The following is a 20,043-nucleotide window of genomic DNA, read 5'->3' on the forward strand; positions in this document are numbered from 1 at the left end:
CGTGGAGTAATGCACATAGATTTTGGCACCCCACCTCAGGAAAAATATAACGGCCTTGGGATACAGCATGGATTCACTTCAATTATAACAGGAATGAAGAGGTTAAATTATGAGGACTTGTTTCATAAACGTGGCTTGCGTTTACTTGAATTTAGTAGATCGAGGGGTGATCTAATTGAACTGTTTAATCTGATTTAAGGGGTTCAATAGACTAGATACAGAGAAACTATTTTCTCTGGTGGAGTAACCTAGAAAAAGGCAGCATAATCTTAAAATTAGAGCTCAGACATCTAGAAGTGAAATCAGGAAGTGCCTTTTCGGGAAGTGGAGATCTGCAACTCTCTTCCACCAAAAGGATGTACAGCTGGATTAATTGAAAATTTTAAGACCAAGATTAATAGAATTTTGTTCATAAGTGCATCGAGTGATATCTAATTGAATGGCAGAACCGGTCAGAGGGTTTCTATGGCTGACTCATGTCCCTATGTAACAGTTCCAATGCATGCTGGAACATAGGTCCATGGATGTCAACTGTCTTCTAATACCTTACCCAAGTCTTCAAATGCCATGTTTAAGCATACGCAGTGCATGTTGATAGGTTATTTGAATTTGAATTTAGAGGGCATCTCCTGTTCTCACTCATCATGCATGCTTTCCAGAAGGGATCACTAGTGTTCAGAAGTGAAATTTTGGCTGCTTTTTTCCAGGGATGCAAAAGACAATCTTAGCATCCCAAATACTGCCCACGCAGAGAACAATGAAGACCAGGGACTGAACAATTGATCTTCCTGGCCTTGGGATACTGCACAGATTCACTTAATTGTAACAGGACGGAAAGGGCTCAGCCCTACACTGAAACAGTACATTTATCCATTAAGCCATCAGGAAGCTCCAATAGTTTTAAAACAGAAAGCAAGGCACAAAATAACAGAAAGCCCAATAGTGATTTTCCTTTATAGCATTAGGATTACACAAATAATTTACTCATACATTTTCTAATGTCATTAACTAACAAGCGTTAGCCCTTTTATAATGATTCTGCCAACCGCATACATTTGTCCCTTCTATGCTATGCTCAAAACAGAACTAGGTTAGTTTCACTTGTTGGGAGGACAACCCTTTGATGGACTTGCTCATCCATATTAAACTGCTGCCCCTCAAATACACCGGTCAATATTCTTAACTATGGTGTTTTAGCAATTCCATGAATGGCCTTAGTAAACAATTGTGGATTGAAGTTACTGCATTTCTAGATCTCAACATGAAGATTAAAAAAAAAACATTCTTTGACATTTGCTTCAGCTAATCCTGGCCAACAATAAGAGCTTGGTTATATTGTGGCACTGATAATAGAAGTGCTTCATTTTCTGTAGGAAAATCATACGTTATACCAATAAATTTATCGAATACAAGGCCAGCTGCTGCACTTACCCTTGGAATCCACATTCACTGCAAGGATCTCGGCTTTGTCTGGGATAGTAAGCTTTTTAGGAATACGTTGGAAACAGTCTGGAATCTTTGGTGTCCCGCCTGTTTTCACCACCTGAAGCAATGTAGAGAAACACCAAGATACAAATTATACTCAGCGTGTTCTATGAGAGAAGCTCAATTAAAGCTTTCAGTTATAATAACTTCACTATAAACAACATAGAATAGTGACTTTATGTGCATACTTTACAAGCCAGCAACTAAATGCATGACAGCTCTGCACAACATGTCCATCATGGAAAAAGAATAGGTACAGTGTGGGTGATACAGCACAGCACAGTCCAGAAAAACTTTGAGCAACACTATCACGACGCATGTGGCTATGGAGGTGGGGGGCGGGGGTAGAAGAGGAAAGAGTTAAGTGTACAAATACAGTGGCAGAGATTCAAGAAGGGAAGGAGGAAAGAAATGAGAGGGACAGAGGAAGGAAAGAAGGGGAGGGAAGGAGAGAGCTAAGTGTACAGCTCAGTAGGTATTTCAAAAAAGTATTGGAGATTTGGATGTTTGCCAAGTTAAATTGCTTAGTGGGCAAGGAGTTTAATGAGCAAAGGGGATAACCTGATACTGGGGGAGGGGTAGGAGAAGAATGATTTGTGTCTCTGCCTCCAAGTCCACTTATTCCCGGCCCTACCTCCATTTCACCTGCAGACAGCATTTAGTTATACGCCCGTGTAATGCCACAAAAGATCAATTAGTTCAAAATTATACTCTGAAATGACTGAAGATAAACCTAAATCTTGACGTCAAAACTTACCCGGAGGTAACAGAAGCTGGCAGATGCCAGCTCAAATTTCGGAGGTGCTCGCTGATGCTCAGATTGGGCACAAATCCAACAAGGGCCAGATTGTGCAATGACAGGTTTATATTCAAAATACAATGGAATGCATAAAGGAAACAATGAGTAAAAAGATCACAAAAAATGTGACAACAGAACTTCATGTGGTGCAGGCTCAACTTTTAATAAGATACAGGAAATTCAAAAAAAGGCGGAGAGAAAGTTATTAAATTATCTGGGGAATAAAAAGGCTTTATACAAGCACATTACTAAGAGGAGGCATAGACTGCCATGAGATGAAGTAAGTAAGCTGAGTGCAGAAAATAATAGATACGAGATGAGTATTTTGCCTCAGTTTTCAGAGGTGTGGATACTAGGGTTGCAGAGTCACTAGAGGTGGGTGCAGAACTGTTAGCAGAGGTTATTATTCAGATAAATTGTAACAAAGTAGTTACACAAACTTTAGACAGGCAAATTACTGGAAACTGAGTATCTTGAGGGAAACTAGGAAGGAATAGCAGATGCGCAGAATACAATTTTTCAAAATTCTATGGAAAGGAAAATGTTGCCAGAGAACTGAAGTGGGACAGTGACTCCTTTATCAAAAGGGATGTGGGACAGGTTAAACTAGAAAATTATATGCTAGTTACTTCAGTTGTTGGTAAACTACTGGTGTACAATATTGGATGCAATTACTAAAGTACTTGACGAAACAAGAGTTTGTCATTCGTACTGGATTTCTAAAATATAGATCGTGCTTGACAACCGTACAGAATTCTTTGAAGAAAAAACAGAAGGAACAGCTAAAAGTTAAGATGTGGTTTATTGGAATTTTTAAAAAGCATTTGATAATGTACCATAAGAAACTAGAACACAGAATAGTGTGTGCCAGATGGATAGAGATGGTTGGAGGGCAGGAAGCAATGTGTAGCTGTAAAAGGAAGCTTCTTGGACGGGAAAGATCTGGTCAGTGATGCTCGACAGGGCTGTGCTGGAGCTGCTTTTATTAACTATGTACATAAAATGATCGGGAGTTCGCAACTGAAGGGAAGAATACTGACATTTGCTGATGATACCAAGAGGGGGGGGGGGTAAATCATAAATTATGAGGATAGTGAAAGACTGCTGGTGGACCTAAATAGGCTAACAGGATGAGTAGATAGGTGGCAAATACAGTTCCATGAAGAAAAATATGAAGCAATTTTTTTGGAAGAAGAGAGAGAGAGAGAGAGAGAGAGAGAGAGAGAGAGAGATGAAATATACTTCAAATTATAATATTTTAAGTCGAATAAAGGAGCAAACTTTGGTCTGCAGAGGCTCAGGTCATTAAGAGTGGTAGTATGAGCAATCACAAAAAGGCAAATACATTCTTAATTTTATAACTAGAACATAAAAGACCTTAGTTACACCTCAGTTACAGTACTATGTGCAGTTTTGGACATCCCATTAGGACATAAAAGCAATGGAAAAGTTGCAGTGCAGATTCACTAATATGTTTTTGGGAATGACAGGTTATGGAGACTTCTTTTTGGGATTTTTTTCACTACAGCTAAGGGGTGACTTGATTATAAAAGGGTAATATAATACAATAGCAATCAATTGTTCCCACTGGTCAGTGAGACAGTAACAAGGTGACATAAATGTCACAAACAATTCAATGGATGGTTGGAAAAAATATTTACACAAAGGGTGGTTAGAATTTGCATTTCTCAGTCAGAGTCCATAAATTCTTGTCAAAGGAAATTAGATGGTTGCTTGACAAAGAGCAACATTAAAGGACACTAGGAGCAATTAAGACTAGTTGGCTTGTGTGGATTAAAAAACTGGTGCAGAGTTGATGGTTAAATGGCCTGTTTCTGTACTCACATTTTAGAAATAATCGTGGAGCCTGTTTTCACATACTACAGTAAATGAGTTCTAAACTTCTGAGAGCTGGTGAAAATTTCACTAGACTAGAATATGCTCACACCACTCAAATCTCATGCCACCACTTACATAATTATTGACAGCTCCAGCTGCCAACGTGGACAGATGCAGGAACCACAGTGGTGAGAGCAGATAATGGTATGCAAGTGAAACTTTAAAGCTATGCAGAAGTCAAAGAATAGAGGAACAAAAATTCTTTTGAGAATCTGAAAGGATCCAAAAGTTAGCTCAACCCTTTACGGCCTTTGCCAAGGCTGAAGGGGGAATGGGCACAAGTCTGCAAGCAAACGACAGATCAGCCCAGTGCCAGACCACATTTCATGGCTGTTGAAGTGAAGGTTGTGCAGCATAAGGTGGCCGAGGAAAGGCGTTACCTTCTGTCAATTCGCAGGGTGATTCCCACAAGTCAGAAGTGCAGCATGCCCAGAAGGAAGTGGCGGCAGCCAACTCCTACCACCACTGGCTGTGCCAACTCTTGGTTGCATGGTAGCTGCAGGTGACCTAGCAGATGATGCAGCTCTACATCCGACTCTGCTGACCCAGACCCAGTCAAGAGAGTTTCCTGCAAGCATTGCCAGGTAGGTGTGATAATGTCTGCAAATATGCTTGGCGGGTGTGCTTTTGTTGATTATAATCACCTAGTATGCCTTCTTTCAAGACATACCACTGAAAGTATGATGTACTGTGATTGGGCCACTTCTAAAGAACCAACTAACATTACAGGTAGTCAAGCATTAACATGTCAATAGTACCATTGGGTCGGGTATCCCAGTTTCTTATGGAAATAGGAGCCACCACATGCACTAATTATCTGCCAAAGCAAGGTCTAGTCACCTCTGTCTGCAGATTCGGGTGTGAGGGTACTGCTGGGTGGGCACAGAATACCTCACGTGCAGTCTGACTTGGTTGGCATCCTTCCGTTGGTCCTCGTTTTCCAAACACGTTAGATAGGGAGGATTCCCACTGGAGAACCCATTGGTACCAATAATAGTGCTGGGAGTAAAAAAAAAAATACTCTAATTGTCACAAAGGCTCAAGATTTCCTAAATGCTAGCAGAAAAAAAATAAAACCGGTTCAGAGATGACTAAGATTGTTGAATGTCTTTTAACCTTACTGTCATACACAGGTCAGTGCTCAACAACCCTGGATGCCTTTTAAATACAAGCAAAATTTGCACCTGGTACTGACCTGGTTTGATAGCAAGAAAATTCCACAAGTGGCCCAATTAGAACCAAAAATGTGTGCCACGCACAAAGGGGTAGAGAACCCGCATTTGGGGTATCCACTCCTTTCCCATGCCATTATGCTGAGTAAAAATCAGCCCCGATGACCCCTTTACATAATGAGAAACCCTTTCTGCTCAAGCTAATTTGTTCAAATTGTTATTCAGATGTGCATGAAAAAAAATTGTAGGCTTAAATTTTGATCCAAAATACAGTAATCAAAGTTGTTCGTAAGCTTCCACTGAAAATACCAATATGGCTTCAAGTTTTAAATTGTTAATTTATGACTTAATATTTGAGAAACTAATTTCTCATTGGAGAAAAGGAAAGAGACATGACGCAAGTGTGTGTTTAAAAAAAAATGGAATTGGTGTTGGAGCTGAAGCCCAAGTTAAATAAACCACCGTTTAAAAATAACTTTAGTTAAGAGTTGATGATTTATGGAATAAACTGACACCTAAAGCAATAAATACTAACTTCAGTGAACCATTAAGTTAGACAGGTACCCAAATTAGAGCAGAAAAATGAGTTTGAGATGAGAAAGATCATAAATGTTAGATTGACCGTTAAAAAGGGAAATCTGGCGGCGCTTTTTGTGTTTATTCATTTTTGAAACCATAAAGTGCAAGTTCCAAACTAGGAATGCATATGGCTGATGCTTTAACAGTCAACTAGCAGATTCCCATAAAAATTATTTGGCACAGCGCCATACAGATGAGGAAGTTATGTTGGTTTCATCAAGCAAAGATAACTGCGAAGTGCTACAATTGTATTAGCACAAGAACTTTCTGATCATGGTATTGGGGAGGGCAAGGAGGCGTGGAAGGTAAGAGAAATAAGGCAGGGCTCCCAAATCCGATTCTAAAGGGAAAGTTAACTCATTCAGCTCTGCTGGGATTTCTGTCGCTGGCAATATATTCTAGACTCATAAGAACAGCCATTCAAGCAAGTTACCAGAGGTCTATTGGTGACTTTTGACTCATTTTGATTGGCTGAACCAATTACTGAATTTAGCAAAATCAAAATGGAGAGCATTAAATCCAGCTTTAAAAAACTGAAGCTATAGTTCCAAGTATCTAAAATTGTCTTATTAAAAAAAAATACCTTGAACTCTCAGCTATAAATCTATAACTCAATACCCACTTTCCCCAGTATTTACACAGCTATTCCACATAAAAAACAGTTATGTACCATTTAAAAGTTAGTTTTAGAACACTTACTTGAAGTTCGTCAATTCGAAGTAGCCTACAGTCTTGCAGGAGAGACGTTGGATCAGCATCTGTACTAGTACAGCTCTGATTACTGACACTGCTGGAAGTCCCAGGGAATTTCACAGCAACATAGGCACCATCCACTTTCAATACCTTTTGGAGAAATTAAAGTGCATTTTGTTGACAAATGCTGCTGGAATTATGTTCAGCATAACACAGGGTTGGATCTTGCTGGAACAACGGGTTAGCGATGCACACGGTTATCAATATGCAAATCGACCAGCATGTTCAAAGCTCTGTGCGAGTTGCAAATCTCAAACTTGTTTCTTCACACAAACGGCACCTCGCCCTTAGCCTCCACATTATTTTTTTCAGAACTTGTTGGATTTGCATGTTAATTGCCCTTTAAACTCACCGCAGAAAGTTATGCATCCCTTGAACGATGTGGTCATTGTTAATGCAATGCCAACCAACCTCTCTGGCCCAGAACGGGCACAATTTAAAGTATTTAATCTCATTACTACACTTAAGTCAATTTTTGAATTTGTTACTTCCCTTTTCGGTCTTTTTTTGCTCTCTCTCAAGCCAATCTTTCTTTCCTTCTCTTTCCATACCGGATTTGACCAATTCACCCACTCTAATTTACCCTCCTCCTGTCATTGCTCAGTTTCTTTCTCAATCCTTAAATCTCACTGGTCATGGGGAACACTGTTGGTCCCACATTCACCAAGGTGCACCATTGCCCTTGCTACACCGCTATCAGCTTGCAGCAAGTTGTGGTGCAAAATCTTTGCGTTGAAGGGTACAGGAAAAAAATCCAACTCACGGGCCATGCCCGCTGGAGCAAGATCCGGCCCATTAATTCTTCAGCGATTCATTCACCAATTCATGAAAAATATTTATACCATGGGAATCTTATACCACTGTATTCACTAAACCAGGAGATAGTTTATTATGGGTTACTGCCATTTTAATAATGAGTAAATTAGCAAGTTATAATGACTCAGTTACAGTAAGCTATCAGCTCAACCCAAACCTACGGCACCCCACTACTGTTGGATTCTCAGCTGCATGTTCCTTGCATGGTTTGAAAGTAGCTAAAAAAAAAACCCTGCATTTCCAAGATGGTTTCCTGCAGCTGAATTTTAAACTACTACGATGAAAAACATCTTTCGAACCAATGCATTGACTCTAGCTCTTCATGCCTGGAAATGTCAGTTTCCATTGATTGGAGAGCTACATTCCACTGCTACTTAAAGAATTAAAAGTGATGCACAAGCCATCACTGTAAATAGGCTGACAGTTTAATAGCAATGTTATTCAGTATACAACCAATGAACATGAGAAACTGATGTTAATTGGCTTTCACTATAAACAGATTCGATGGCAAAATATGTCTAATGCATAAATTTTAAACCATTTCTGTAGTTTTTGTACACCATTCTGGCATACAAACATTTGCCATGTTATTTGTGAGCTAAAGAGTAATTTTTTTAAATATAAATGATTAAGCATTTGAAGTCACTCCCCTCATATCTTCAGACTACAATAGTTTCATTAACTTTTACTATTCAGTATTGTTGCAACGCCAAATATGTTTGCAAAGTTTCATACCTTCCCTACTGGTACATTTTTAACATCTTCAACAAATACCACTTCTCTAAGCGGCCACTGCTCTTCATTCACTTTTTCTTCCTCTTTAGGTGCTGGAGTGGAACGCCTACGTTCTGTATTAAAATAATTCATTAATTAACCATACCTAAACAGTTGCAAGACATGCAAAATTGATCTGGCATAACTCAGTAGTACTGGATAGTAAATGCTATCAATAGAAGCAGCTGACAATCATACAGCACAGGAGGCCACCCATCCCATCATGCTTGTGCCAGCTCTTTGAAAAAGTTCACGGGGTTGAGGGTAATATATTAGGATGGAGAGGATTGGCTAACTGACAGAAAACAGAGAGTCAGGATAAATGGATCATTTTCCGGTTGGCCAACAGTACCTAGTGGGGTGCCACAGGGATCGGTACTGGGGCCTCAACTATTTACAATCTAGATTAATTCCTTGGATGAAGGAACAGAGTGTAATGTAGCCAAGTTTGCTGATGATACAAAGATGAATGGGAGAGCAAATTGTGAAGAGGACACAAAAAATCTGCAAAGGGATAGAGACAGGCTAAGTGAGTGGGCAAAAATTTGGCAGATAATGTGGGAAAATGTGACATTATCCACTTTGTCAGAAATAATAGAAAAGCAAATTATAATTTAAATGAAGAAAAATTGCAACCTGGGGGTCCTCATGCATGAAACACAAAAATTAGTATGCAGGTACAGCAAGTAATCAGGAAGGCAAATGGAATGTTGGCCTTTATTGCAAGGTGGTGGAGTATAAAAGCAGAGAAGTCCTGCTACAACTGTACAGGGTATTGGTGAGGCCAAACCTAGAGTACTGTGTACAGTTTTGGTCTCGGTATTTAAGGAAAGATATACTTGCATTGGAGGCTGTTCAGAGAAGGTTCACTAGGTTAATTTCAGAGATGAGGGGGTTGAATTTTCAAGATAGGTTGAGTAGGTTGTGCCTATACTCATTGGAGTTCAGATGAATGAGAGGAGATCTTATCAAAACATACAAGATAATGAGGGGGCTCGACAAGGTGGATGCAGAGAGGATATTTCCACTCATTGGGGAAACTAAAACTAGGGGGCATAGTCTCAAAATAAGGGACTGCCCATTTAATACTGAGATGAGGAGAAATTTCTTCTGAGGGTTGTAAATCTGTGGAATTCTCTGCCCTAGAGAACCGTGGAGGCTGGCTCATTGAATATATTTAAGGCGGAAAGACACAGATTTTTGAGCGATAATGGAATAAAGGGTTATGATGACCGGGTAGGGAAGTGGAGCTGAGTCCATGATCAGATCAGCCATGATCTTGTTAAATGGCAGAGCAGGCTCAAGGAGCCAAATGGCCTACTGCTCCTATTTCTTATGTTCTTATGAAAGAGCTATCCAACTGGTCCCACTCCCCTGCTCTTTCCCCATAGCCTTGCAATTTTTCCCCTTCCAAGTGTTTATCAAATTCCCTTTTGAACGCTTGCACCACCCTTTCAGGCAGTGCATTCCAGATCATAACTAATCATTTAAGAAATTGAAAACAGGGAATCTACAGAAGCTCTCTTTTGGAATACTTACTGTAGGGAAGTGATGCACTACTAGCGATAGAGGATGCATCACTGCAAGTGGACGCTGGAGACGGTGGTGGTCCCATCTCGGTCTTCACTGGTTCCTGTTTGCTTTCAGTCCTGTACCAGAAAAATGAAGTTAGCTACATATTTCAAAACAAAGATGTAGAATATTACACCATGAAGTTATAACAACTAAAGTAATTTTGAACAGTTTATTCAGATATGGACAAGTGAAAATCAAAGATGAATCCTTTTAAATAAACTGAATCAACCCTTTATTAAAAATCCATTGTTTTATGCATCCAGAATCAACTGGAGTTATTATTTTTTAAATTGTGTTACTTCTTTTCTTCATATGTAGGCTTGCTCTGGATATTATTTGTTGATCAGGTAATGCCTGGAATTTTGTTGAGCATGTTGATTTAGCAGTCGATTATTGAAGATTGAAGATATTTATGTACAATTAGATATCTTTGCATATCAGACGTTTACTTCGATAAATTTTGCCCTCAAACCAAGAAATAATGGGCCGGATTTTGCAGCAGAAATAGCGGTGCGGTCAACAATGCTCGCCGTTAGTTATATGGAAATCGGACAGCAACTTCCTGAGACCGCAGTTATGCAACTAAGCGCAGAAATCTGGAAGTTGCAATCCAAGATGAGACATTCCACCAAAAGCTTCCCAAAAACAGCATCTCAACATCTGACTCACCATTCAAATATATTGAATGACATGAAGTTGCTGTACTTACCCGGTATATACACACTAAACTAGCCAGAAAAAGTTGGGCCTTGTCCATTCCAGTTTAAAGACATGGTCTTAATTACTGCCAAACAATCTCTCTGGCATTTAAAATTATCTTTTACACGTGTGGAATCTAATTCCTTCAGATTTTACTTGGAGATTTTTTTTTTTTTTAAACTTAAAAATATTAAATAATCCCAGATGCTTTGTAGAGGGTGCTGCACATTCTGGCTCTCTAATTTATATCAAGTCCCAGTGCAAAACCATAGAACGTTTATAGGCAAATGCAAGTCCAACGAACAGCTGGTGCCGTTCATTTGCCGCGGAGAGCAAAATTCAGCCCAATAGTGCTCAAAGGAGACCATGCTTTGGACTAACTACATTTAATAACTGATGCTAAGTGCAGCTAAAACAGACCCATTTTTGCTTGATCGGCAAAACCATGGGACAAACTGATTGTGAACAATTAATGTTTTATCTGGTGGTAGGGAGCAGCGCGCAAGCAAACAGGAGGAGAGAAATGGCATTATCCCTAACGCAGCACAAGAAAAATCCTGAGGGAGCATGTACTGATGGTATAACCGAGGAATAAATACTTCAATCTAAATCTTGTTTTTCATATTAAAAGTTTTCAGCGAGTACCTCAGTTAAATGTTTCATCTAAAGGGTGGCATCTCTGACAAAGCAGCACTCCCTCAGTACTGCACTGAAATGCTGGTCTAGATTAGTGCATTCAAACCCTGGTGTGTGGATTGAACCTACAACCTTTTAACTCCGAAGCAAGAATGCTACCAAATGAGCTAAGAAACATGAAACCAAAAAGGATTTTAATAAATTACTTTTGCTGTAATTTATAAGGATTTTTAAATCGCTTTTCTTCTACATTTTGCTTTTAATACAATTTGGAACATACAAAATTAGTGTAGGGTTTACAAACTGATTTAGCAAGACACATTTATCCATGCTTTAGGTTAATAAGACATTGTGGTGACTATAAATGATAATTCTTTTCTATTTTGAAATAAACTAACAAAGCCAATTGTTTTTGTCCAATTAACACATTGCATGTATAATTGTATGTATAATTATAGCTCAATCTGCATTAGGGCACTACATACTTGGGTGAATTAAGGACGTTGCATATATCCAGCCCAAGACATTAAGTAAAAACAAGGTATAGCATTACATCAATGACTTACTTATTTTCAGTGCTTTTCGACAATTTTTCTAAGTTTTTCAAACTTTCTGGTGACCGCAGCTGGAATCGACAGCTGTCGTTCATATTCCAAACTGACTCCATCAATACACCAACTTTTGGAATGCCAGCACTAATGGAAAAAGCTACTGCTCCAGCATGGTAAAGTGGATTATTTCTCAAACACACCTAATGGAATAAAATTGTATTTTTTTGACTTGGCACTCAGTTTAGACACAACTAATTGACCCAATTTAACTTATTCAGTCTTTGTATATCTACATTGAAATTATTCCTTTGAGATGAATGCATACAGTGGAATCATCTGCACAAAAGCACAATGCAAGTTTATCTGGTCTAAAATGTCCCTTCCCTCCTTCCTGCAACACAACTACTTTATTTAATTCAAACCGTTACGAAATTAAAAGGCAAAAGACATTGGAGGTTACTTTATTCTAGATTACGAATGGTGTTAATGTTTTAGAATTTTTTCCAAAAGACTCAAAGGTTCTCCTGACCTGTGTTCCAACAGTGATATTGGGCATTGATGAAATGCCTGCATTGGACTTTGGCTTTTTGTTTTTGGCTCTGGCCTTCTCAAGCATCTTTTTTCGTTGACTGAAAGGCACTACTCCCCTAAGGAGGAAAACAAAGTCACCTGATTCAGCAAATTGAGGTCAAAAGTATTTAATTAAACTTGAGAAAGTAGCTTAAAAAAAAACTGAAGTAAAGCACACACTTTCAATACTAAATGAACAGGAGCTCTTAATGAATTCATTTGCGTCAATGAATTGGATGACTGCCTTACCCATAAAGGATTAAAATTTAGAGGGCAAGAAAACAGATATGGGAGGACATCAAATGGCATCCAGGTTAGTAGATTGCATAGAGGTGACAAATGAACTCAGTCACATCCTGACAAATATTATAAGTGAATCACTAAATACACAAGTTATGAGAGGAAAGTATGATTCCAATTTATAAAATTAAGATAAACTAGAACTAGTTAGCTTGACATCAATACTAAGTAAAATAGAAAGTGTCCTGAAAGAGTAGTGAGCTCTTTGGAGATGCATAGTAGGATAGTCAACATGGCTCTATGGGTGGTAAATCTCGTCAACAAATCTACCAGACTTCAGAGTGCATCAGGGAAGTTAGTTGACCTGGGGAATGCAGCAGATTGAATATACCTGGACTTCAGTAAAATGTTTGGCAGTACCACATATTTTTAAATGTAGAAAGGCATAGAATGGAATGAAGCTTTTGAAGGGAGTAAATAATGGGTTAAATCAGGGTGAAATGGGTAATTCTTAGGGAAGCAGCAGACGTAATGTATCAGATACCACAGGATTGGTTCACATAGAATTTACAGCACAAACAGGCTATTTGGCCCAATTGGTCTATGTTGGTATTTATACTCCACACGAGCCTCCTTCCACCCACTTCATCTAACCCTATTAGCATATCAAGAAGAATGTAGAAGACACAAAAACATGCATCTCCATGGAAAGGACAGATTATTCGGTTCACATACTACAGATGCATAATTGATGGAGAACCCCTGTATGGCAGATGCTCCACTGGTGACTAGGGAGGCACAGTTTAAAGTTCAAAGCATAAAGAGAAAAGAAATTCTGGCAACTTGTTTTCCTTCAGTAACAGTAATATTAACAGAACTCGGGGCCATTAGCTCTAGAATCACAGTATGGACTCTGAAGATTGATTAGATGGACCAATGGTCTTCTCCTGCCCAAACTATTATTTTACCACTATCTAAACAAGAGCTGTGCAATTTACCATTGAATCAGCTCCAATATTTCAACCTAGGCGAATAGTTGTCCACCACTGAAAAAGGTGCCAGAAAGGTGATTTTATAGAAATATACAGAAGATAGTTAAGGGATAAGGTAAGTGAGAATATTCATTTAAATTCCAACAATTGATTCAAACTCAAAGGGTAAATTTAGGATGGATATCAGGTAGCACTACTTCATACAGAATGAACACTTGGAACAGACTTCCAGATATGGTAGTCAAAAACCCTAGAATAATATAAGAAATTAGATGCTGAAATGGATTGGGGGGGGGGGGGGGGGAATAGTAGAGTCTTTCTGGATTGATGAAAGGAGATGGGCCAAATGGCCTTCCTCATCTGTAATTATCTTGTGAATTGCAATTACTGAAGCCAACCCTGGCTGCACAGCTGAAGATCAACACTGTCACCTTGATGTTACCTCTCGTATCGGAACGTAATTACACAGCTACTGAAGCCTTGGGACATGTGGTCTTTTATTTGGAGCTAGAGGGTCCCAGACTATCCTTGCCCATTCCCAGGGGCCACTAAATGCGACTATCACTATTGTTTTGAGTCTTTGGGAACAGATCATATCTAAACTCTATTCTAAGATGCAGGTATTGATTTGTTGAAGAGGCATAAATAACCCTTGCATACTATATAGGGGCCAGGGGGTGGAAATAAAGGAGAAACATGCTTAATCTACTACAGTATATCCCTGTTAACAAGTCACATTTTGCTTTATAAAATTCAGCTGTTATTCATATTTCATAATTTGAATAAATCAGCATTGGTGTTCTTTCCACAATTTCAATTTGAATGAACAGATAATTTCAATTAAACAACTTTAATTAAGGAACATCTGCTTGTATACTCAATGCTCCTTGTGCAATGGCTCTTACATTGCTCCCAATACCAAGGACAGACCTGTTGCCACCAATACTTCATTTAATATAGCTCAAAATGCATTCCCCTAGTTAGAAAGGACAAAATTACAATATACGACTGCTTTTAAGCAGATGCCCAACATTACTCAACAAAAATCCTATTCATATTATCCTGGTTTAAAGCATTTCTCCGAGCAAAAGATGGTGGGTGCTTTGTGGATTCATTCTACTGAATTTTTAGAAATCCTGAAAGGGTAATGCCAGTGATCAAAATCAAGACCAAGTTAACAGAGTATCAACTGTCGTGCAGACCCCAAGTCAGCTGTCAGAACATTGAAACAAGGGGAAAAGACACTGAACTTTTGCAAGTGCAATAACAATGACTACAAAATCAAAGTCTGCTTGGAAGCTAGCAAAAAACTAAATTTAGCTTTGCACAGCAAAGAATTCTGCTAAAAAACAGACAAATAAAGTTAATCACTGATTGGAACCGTTGGAATTGCTGCCAACTTTAGAAAAAGAATAGAGTTGTATGATGGAATGGGGGTACAACAACACTGACCAAGACTGTTCTTGCATGATGCTAACATCTGAAAGGAAGTGCCCAGAATGGCTGATTGGCGAGTATTCATCTGTACAGAGAGCTTGAATGAACATTAACGTTCTTAGTAAAGTTTATGAAAGCTTGCAAGAAGAAAGTATCAACCTGTTCCTGGAGTATGATGATTACTATTCTCCCATTGGAATCATTTTGGAAAGTAGTTAATTTTAAGCATAGCTAGCCATTTAAACAGAATTGATTTAAACAGGTAAACTACATTATATTCTGTATTATTGACAAACCAAAGCCAACATACGTACTTCGCCAATATGGTGATAGCTTAAAATGCATTCAATACTTACCACCAATAGAGGCCATTTTCCAGCTGGACACATGTATATAGGGCACAACACTGCAAAGATACAATCTTTTCTCCTTGCAATTCTGGAAAGATTTGAGCACTGTGCTCCAGTTTAGAAGCTACAGAACATAACGTCTCATCTACCCATGTGGCAACCTAAGACGAAAAGTACAAGCATATATTGCAATCATGTTGGTAGAGAAATGTACAGCCTCCCAATCCAGAGTTAACTGCACCATGTAATATACCCACACACAGGATTTGGTTATCAAAATTTTGATGTCCATGAAGATATTCACTGCACCAACATATCACACATGCAGATGTTGCAACAGCCGCTTAAAATACTTTGTTCAGATTCTTTACTAAGCACTTAAATAATCCTATACCACTACAAACAGATGAATACTAACGTTAACTATTAGTTAAGTGAGTAGCTCTAATTGCAAATGAGTAATGGCATCTTCCAGTGCAACACTACGCTACAGAGAAGAGACAGTACCAGAGTCAGTGCAGATCTGTGCCTCATTTGCTGATTGCAGCCAGAGTAGGTCCTAGGGCACAATAATTGACTACAATAAAAGGGGTAAGAGATTCCTACTTGATTGCTATCTAGTGGCTCTAGTCAGAAAGTGTGCATGTCTGGAGAAGAGGTTCAGCTATGGTATCCTCTATAGTCAAATAACCTCCCGACACAATGCATCAGCTCATACATGAAAAATTATCCACGTGACCACAGGTCGCTGGCACCCATGGAACTATAGCGCAAGCGTCAGCACCTTCAGGTGGAGGGGAGAAATCTGGCACAAAATGCACATGTAATCTTTTGAAAAACTGCTTCACTAAACAGTGTTATTTTAGCAAATTAAGCTACTTTATATTTAAGTACTTTTATGTAATCCAATTGGTTACCTGTGGCAGGAACTATTACATATTGACTGCACATCATCTCCCAGACTGTTACTCACACCCACCTAGCACTGTGGATCCAGCTTCACCAGATCTCTGCTGGATCAGCATATGAAACATTTTGCTAAAGCAAAGTGCTGTGTGGAAACAGAGAACACATTGTGGCATCTCAACCCAAAAAATGCATACCTTGCTGACAAGAATGCATTGGAGGATAGCTACAGGGGAGGAGTGTGGAGAAGACAAGTGAGGCAAGTAAGGGAGGGAATAAAGAGAGAAAGGAGTCCAAGCAAATGTCACTGAAAATTTCATAAGGTACCTTGAACAACCTGATTAAACACACTACTTCTAGACATCATACAAAATTGGAGGAAATTTTTGTACAGTAATTATTTTCAGTATCTTTAAGTAGTTAATTAAGAAGCATAGCTAAAACATCCATAACACAATCCTAAACTACAGTACAGCCTAGAAATTATTTAAAACCAGATCTGTATTCAGGGCGAGTATGCAGGAACAAAACGAAGTAGGTGACAGTTTGAAACAGACAACTTATCAGCTTCCACATCGATTAGTTCAATTATACTCACTTTACTGTTCTCTGTAGCAACTGTGGCTCTAATACTATTAGCAGCCAGCAGGACAATCTTCTCATTGGTTAAACTTAATTGTGTGGTTCGAGGGTGATGCACAGAGGGATTCTTTAGGGGACAGAAAAGATTTTAAAGTTCAGTTAGCATATAAAATAACAAAATGCAATTGGACAAGAATCAGAAATAAAGTGAAGCAAAAATTAAAATATTCATACCTGTGTATTTCTGTACGGTTCAGATTCATTCCACTTCCATTGATACAATTCACCTTTGCTGCTTACAGCTACAAGCTCAGAATACAGGGCTCCGATAGCTACAAATTTGGTGCCATCCTGAAAAAAAAAGGATTTGAATACATTTACTTTTTCAGGATTTGCTTCAACTACTCTGCAGAATCAAATTTTGTACTGATTATTATAGCACATCTTCTGACTCACCAGCGATTTTGTTTTAACTTGTACTTGCATGATTCAGATCAACATGAAACTTAACACTCCAAATTGGAGAGGCAGAAGAATTATATCCATGAAATATTAGCCTCTATTGCAGCTATCAATTTTGAGAAACTAATCGAGTCCCATTTGAATATTTCTGTTAAATGTCCTTAAAGACAAAAGTCTTTGAGACGCATGGACCATATCAGTGATCTAAAACATCTTTCCCACAAGCAACAAAAATAGTTACCTCTTCCCCTCTCCACGGAAAAAATAATGTTGAAGTTGCAATGGTAGACATAGCAAAATGGATGTAGCACTTTCAATCTCTTTACTCAGTTCCACCAGCAGTAAACTGCCTAATTTATTTCCCACCTCAAATTAGAATGAGCAGCAATAGGATCCTTTTAAAAAACCATCACACATATAATTATGATAATTCTTTGCTATGTTCTATTGAATTTGGTTATACTACATTTTTGGTTAGACAGTGAGCATTAACATTTTGTGGCACTGGCTGGTTGGATACTCAGAACTGAATTAACATACAGGGCTTTTATACACCTTTTCAGTTTTGGTCTTGCAGCCACTAAACCTGTGCCGAGTCAAATTTAAACAAGCGTCGAGTTATGCCAAGATAGAGGCTTGTACCACTTCAACTTTGCAACAACTGTAATATGATTTAAGTTTTTAAAAATACTGCCCGATTACTTAATTAGCAGTAAGATGCGAGTGAACGGAACTCCATGCCCACATGCTCAAATTCCCTTGACTAGAATGTGACATGAAGCCAGCCGTATTACTCAAGCTGCTAGTCAGGTTTCAAATGAGTAAATGCAGTATATTAGAATAACTATCATGTTTAACATGAATTAAACTCATTGATCCTGTCAGAGGCTCAAAACAAAATTCCTTTATGGTGATTATGGTCAGATTGTTTTTTTTTAATTTAAAAAAAATTGTACACAAATTCAAAACTGTTCCTGAATCGTAGTGCCACTTCCAAAACCTAGCATTCAGGTTCAGTCAACCAATGCATTTTTTTTTTTAAACTCACCCGATCAGGCCACCACTGCAGTTCCTCTCCCAAGGAGACGGGGCTTTGGACTGGAAGGCTTTTCTTATCCAAGCTCGATTCGCCTTCTCGGCTTGTGGAGCCTCGTTCATTATCAAATGAGGAACCATCAAGCCATCTCCTCTCGCGTAAGCGTAAAACTGACTCACGTTCACGCAACAGATCGGAGTCTCTCTCTAAGGGAAGAAGGAGAACTGGTATGCAATGGGGTCACACCAGTGGAATAAAAATAAGCCAATCTCTAGGAAAACCCTCCACAGTACAACTAAAAGCAGTGTTACACAAAAGCTGTGGGTAACAAACCTGCACTAAGCCAAATCAAATAGAATGAAGACTACTACTGAAAAAAGGAGCGTCTTCCAATGTATATTAACTGATTACTTTCTCCTCTCCCAATATAAAAAACAATCTCATTGAGGTCCACCCAAGCTACCTACCATTCCCTGGTCAAGAGGACGGGCAGCCAAATGCCTGCCAATGCCTACTTGTAAATGAATGCTAGGTGTTTAAGAGCACAGAAGTTGAATGTTGTCTGGTAACTCCCTCATTTCTTGGAAGGAAGACCCTCAATTCCACTCAAACTCTCTTGCCCTTTCTATTTCAGGCACAAACAAGAATTTAATTTAATTGTTTAAGCTTTGAATGCAAGATTACACAAGTGAATGCCAAAATGAAAAATATGATGTTTTGAAAATATCTGCAAGATGACGTTTGAACATAACATAGCAAATTGCATATTTTTTCTTCTTTTGCACATCCAATAGACACCATTTCTCTTGAATCGGTTATCGCTGCACCTCCCATTATTTTCTTCATTGAAGAAACAGCATCTTCGACTTTGGATCTAGATCACTTGAACATACCAGTTTTCACAAGATGACACTTGTACATTTTAGACTAGTGAAAAATGGGCAGCAATGGTTTGTCCATTACCTTTCTGTCCTGGAACACTCTGTACATGTAGCGATGCAGGCCAAAACCAAATATATTAGATTCATCACTGCCCATCTAGTTACTGTATACATCTCACTGCACTAATTGAAGTAACAGTTTGATTTATAATGTGGAATAAACATGCAATTAACAATATTTGAAATTTCACAGTTGTGCAGTGATTTGAATTTATAAAGCCTTTTCTTCCTGCACCTTACCAAAAGCATGAAAATTTCACTCTTAAAACAGCAAGAACACTTTGGGTATAAACCTACGTCAATGATTATAGTTACGAAGACACCAGTATATCAATATGATCAAATAATATATCCTAATCTTTTTAAACAAATTACCCAACTTTAAAAGTATTCATAATCAATTTGTACTGATTTTCACCCAAAAACCAACTTGTAAACTCCAATTGCTAAAAAGTGATTTTTGTGAGGATCAAGAGATTTGATTTAGTGTACAACCTTCAGTGGCACACAGGCTGCATTTGATGCCATACAACATTTTGCCAGAAACTTGTACATTTAAAACAATCTAGAAAAATATTAATCTATATTAAAAAAATAAGTGTACAAGTTTCTGTAAATTAGAATTTTACCCTCCTGTCCAATTTCTACTATGACAAAGCATACTATTTTGCCCTTGTACAATAAGACCTCAGAACAGTATCCAGTTTTGGCCGTCTCATACACTGGGTTATATTGGAGGCTTTGAAAAGGGTGCAGAGGAAGGCCATTAGCCTAATTCCTAGTTTAAAG

General features: G+C 38.5%; 1 protein-coding gene across 10 annotated transcripts in view; it reads right to left on the minus strand.

The window, feature by feature from the left end:
- The window catches only part of ubr5 (ubiquitin protein ligase E3 component n-recognin 5), a 176,905-nt gene that overhangs the window by 99,332 nt on the left and 57,530 nt on the right, over window positions 1–20,043 (minus strand). For 6 of the 10 annotated variants that reach the window (XM_070888496.1, XM_070888497.1, XM_070888493.1 and 3 more), the window contains 11 exons: window positions 18,326–18,537; window positions 17,050–17,166; window positions 16,832–16,942; window positions 15,334–15,488; window positions 12,268–12,385; window positions 11,754–11,938; window positions 9,817–9,926; window positions 8,239–8,351; window positions 6,634–6,777; window positions 5,024–5,182; window positions 1,432–1,543 (listed from right to left, as the gene is read on the minus strand). In XM_070888496.1, the coding sequence (XP_070744597.1) occupies window positions 1,432–1,543; window positions 5,024–5,182; window positions 6,634–6,777; window positions 8,239–8,351; window positions 9,817–9,926; window positions 11,754–11,938; window positions 12,268–12,385; window positions 15,334–15,488; window positions 16,832–16,942; window positions 17,050–17,166; window positions 18,326–18,537 (1,536 nt within the window). The remainder of the gene's footprint in view (window positions 1–1,431; window positions 1,544–5,023; window positions 5,183–6,633; window positions 6,778–8,238; window positions 8,352–9,816; window positions 9,927–11,753; window positions 11,939–12,267; window positions 12,386–15,333; window positions 15,489–16,831; window positions 16,943–17,049; window positions 17,167–18,325; window positions 18,538–20,043) is intronic. The other 4 variants (XM_070888499.1, XM_070888498.1, XM_070888494.1 and 1 more) reach the window with 3 other exon arrangements.

Source organism: Pristiophorus japonicus, chromosome 1 (assembly GCF_044704955.1).
Source record: "Pristiophorus japonicus isolate sPriJap1 chromosome 1, sPriJap1.hap1, whole genome shotgun sequence".
Lineage (NCBI taxonomy): Eukaryota > Metazoa > Chordata > Chondrichthyes > Pristiophoridae > Pristiophorus > Pristiophorus japonicus.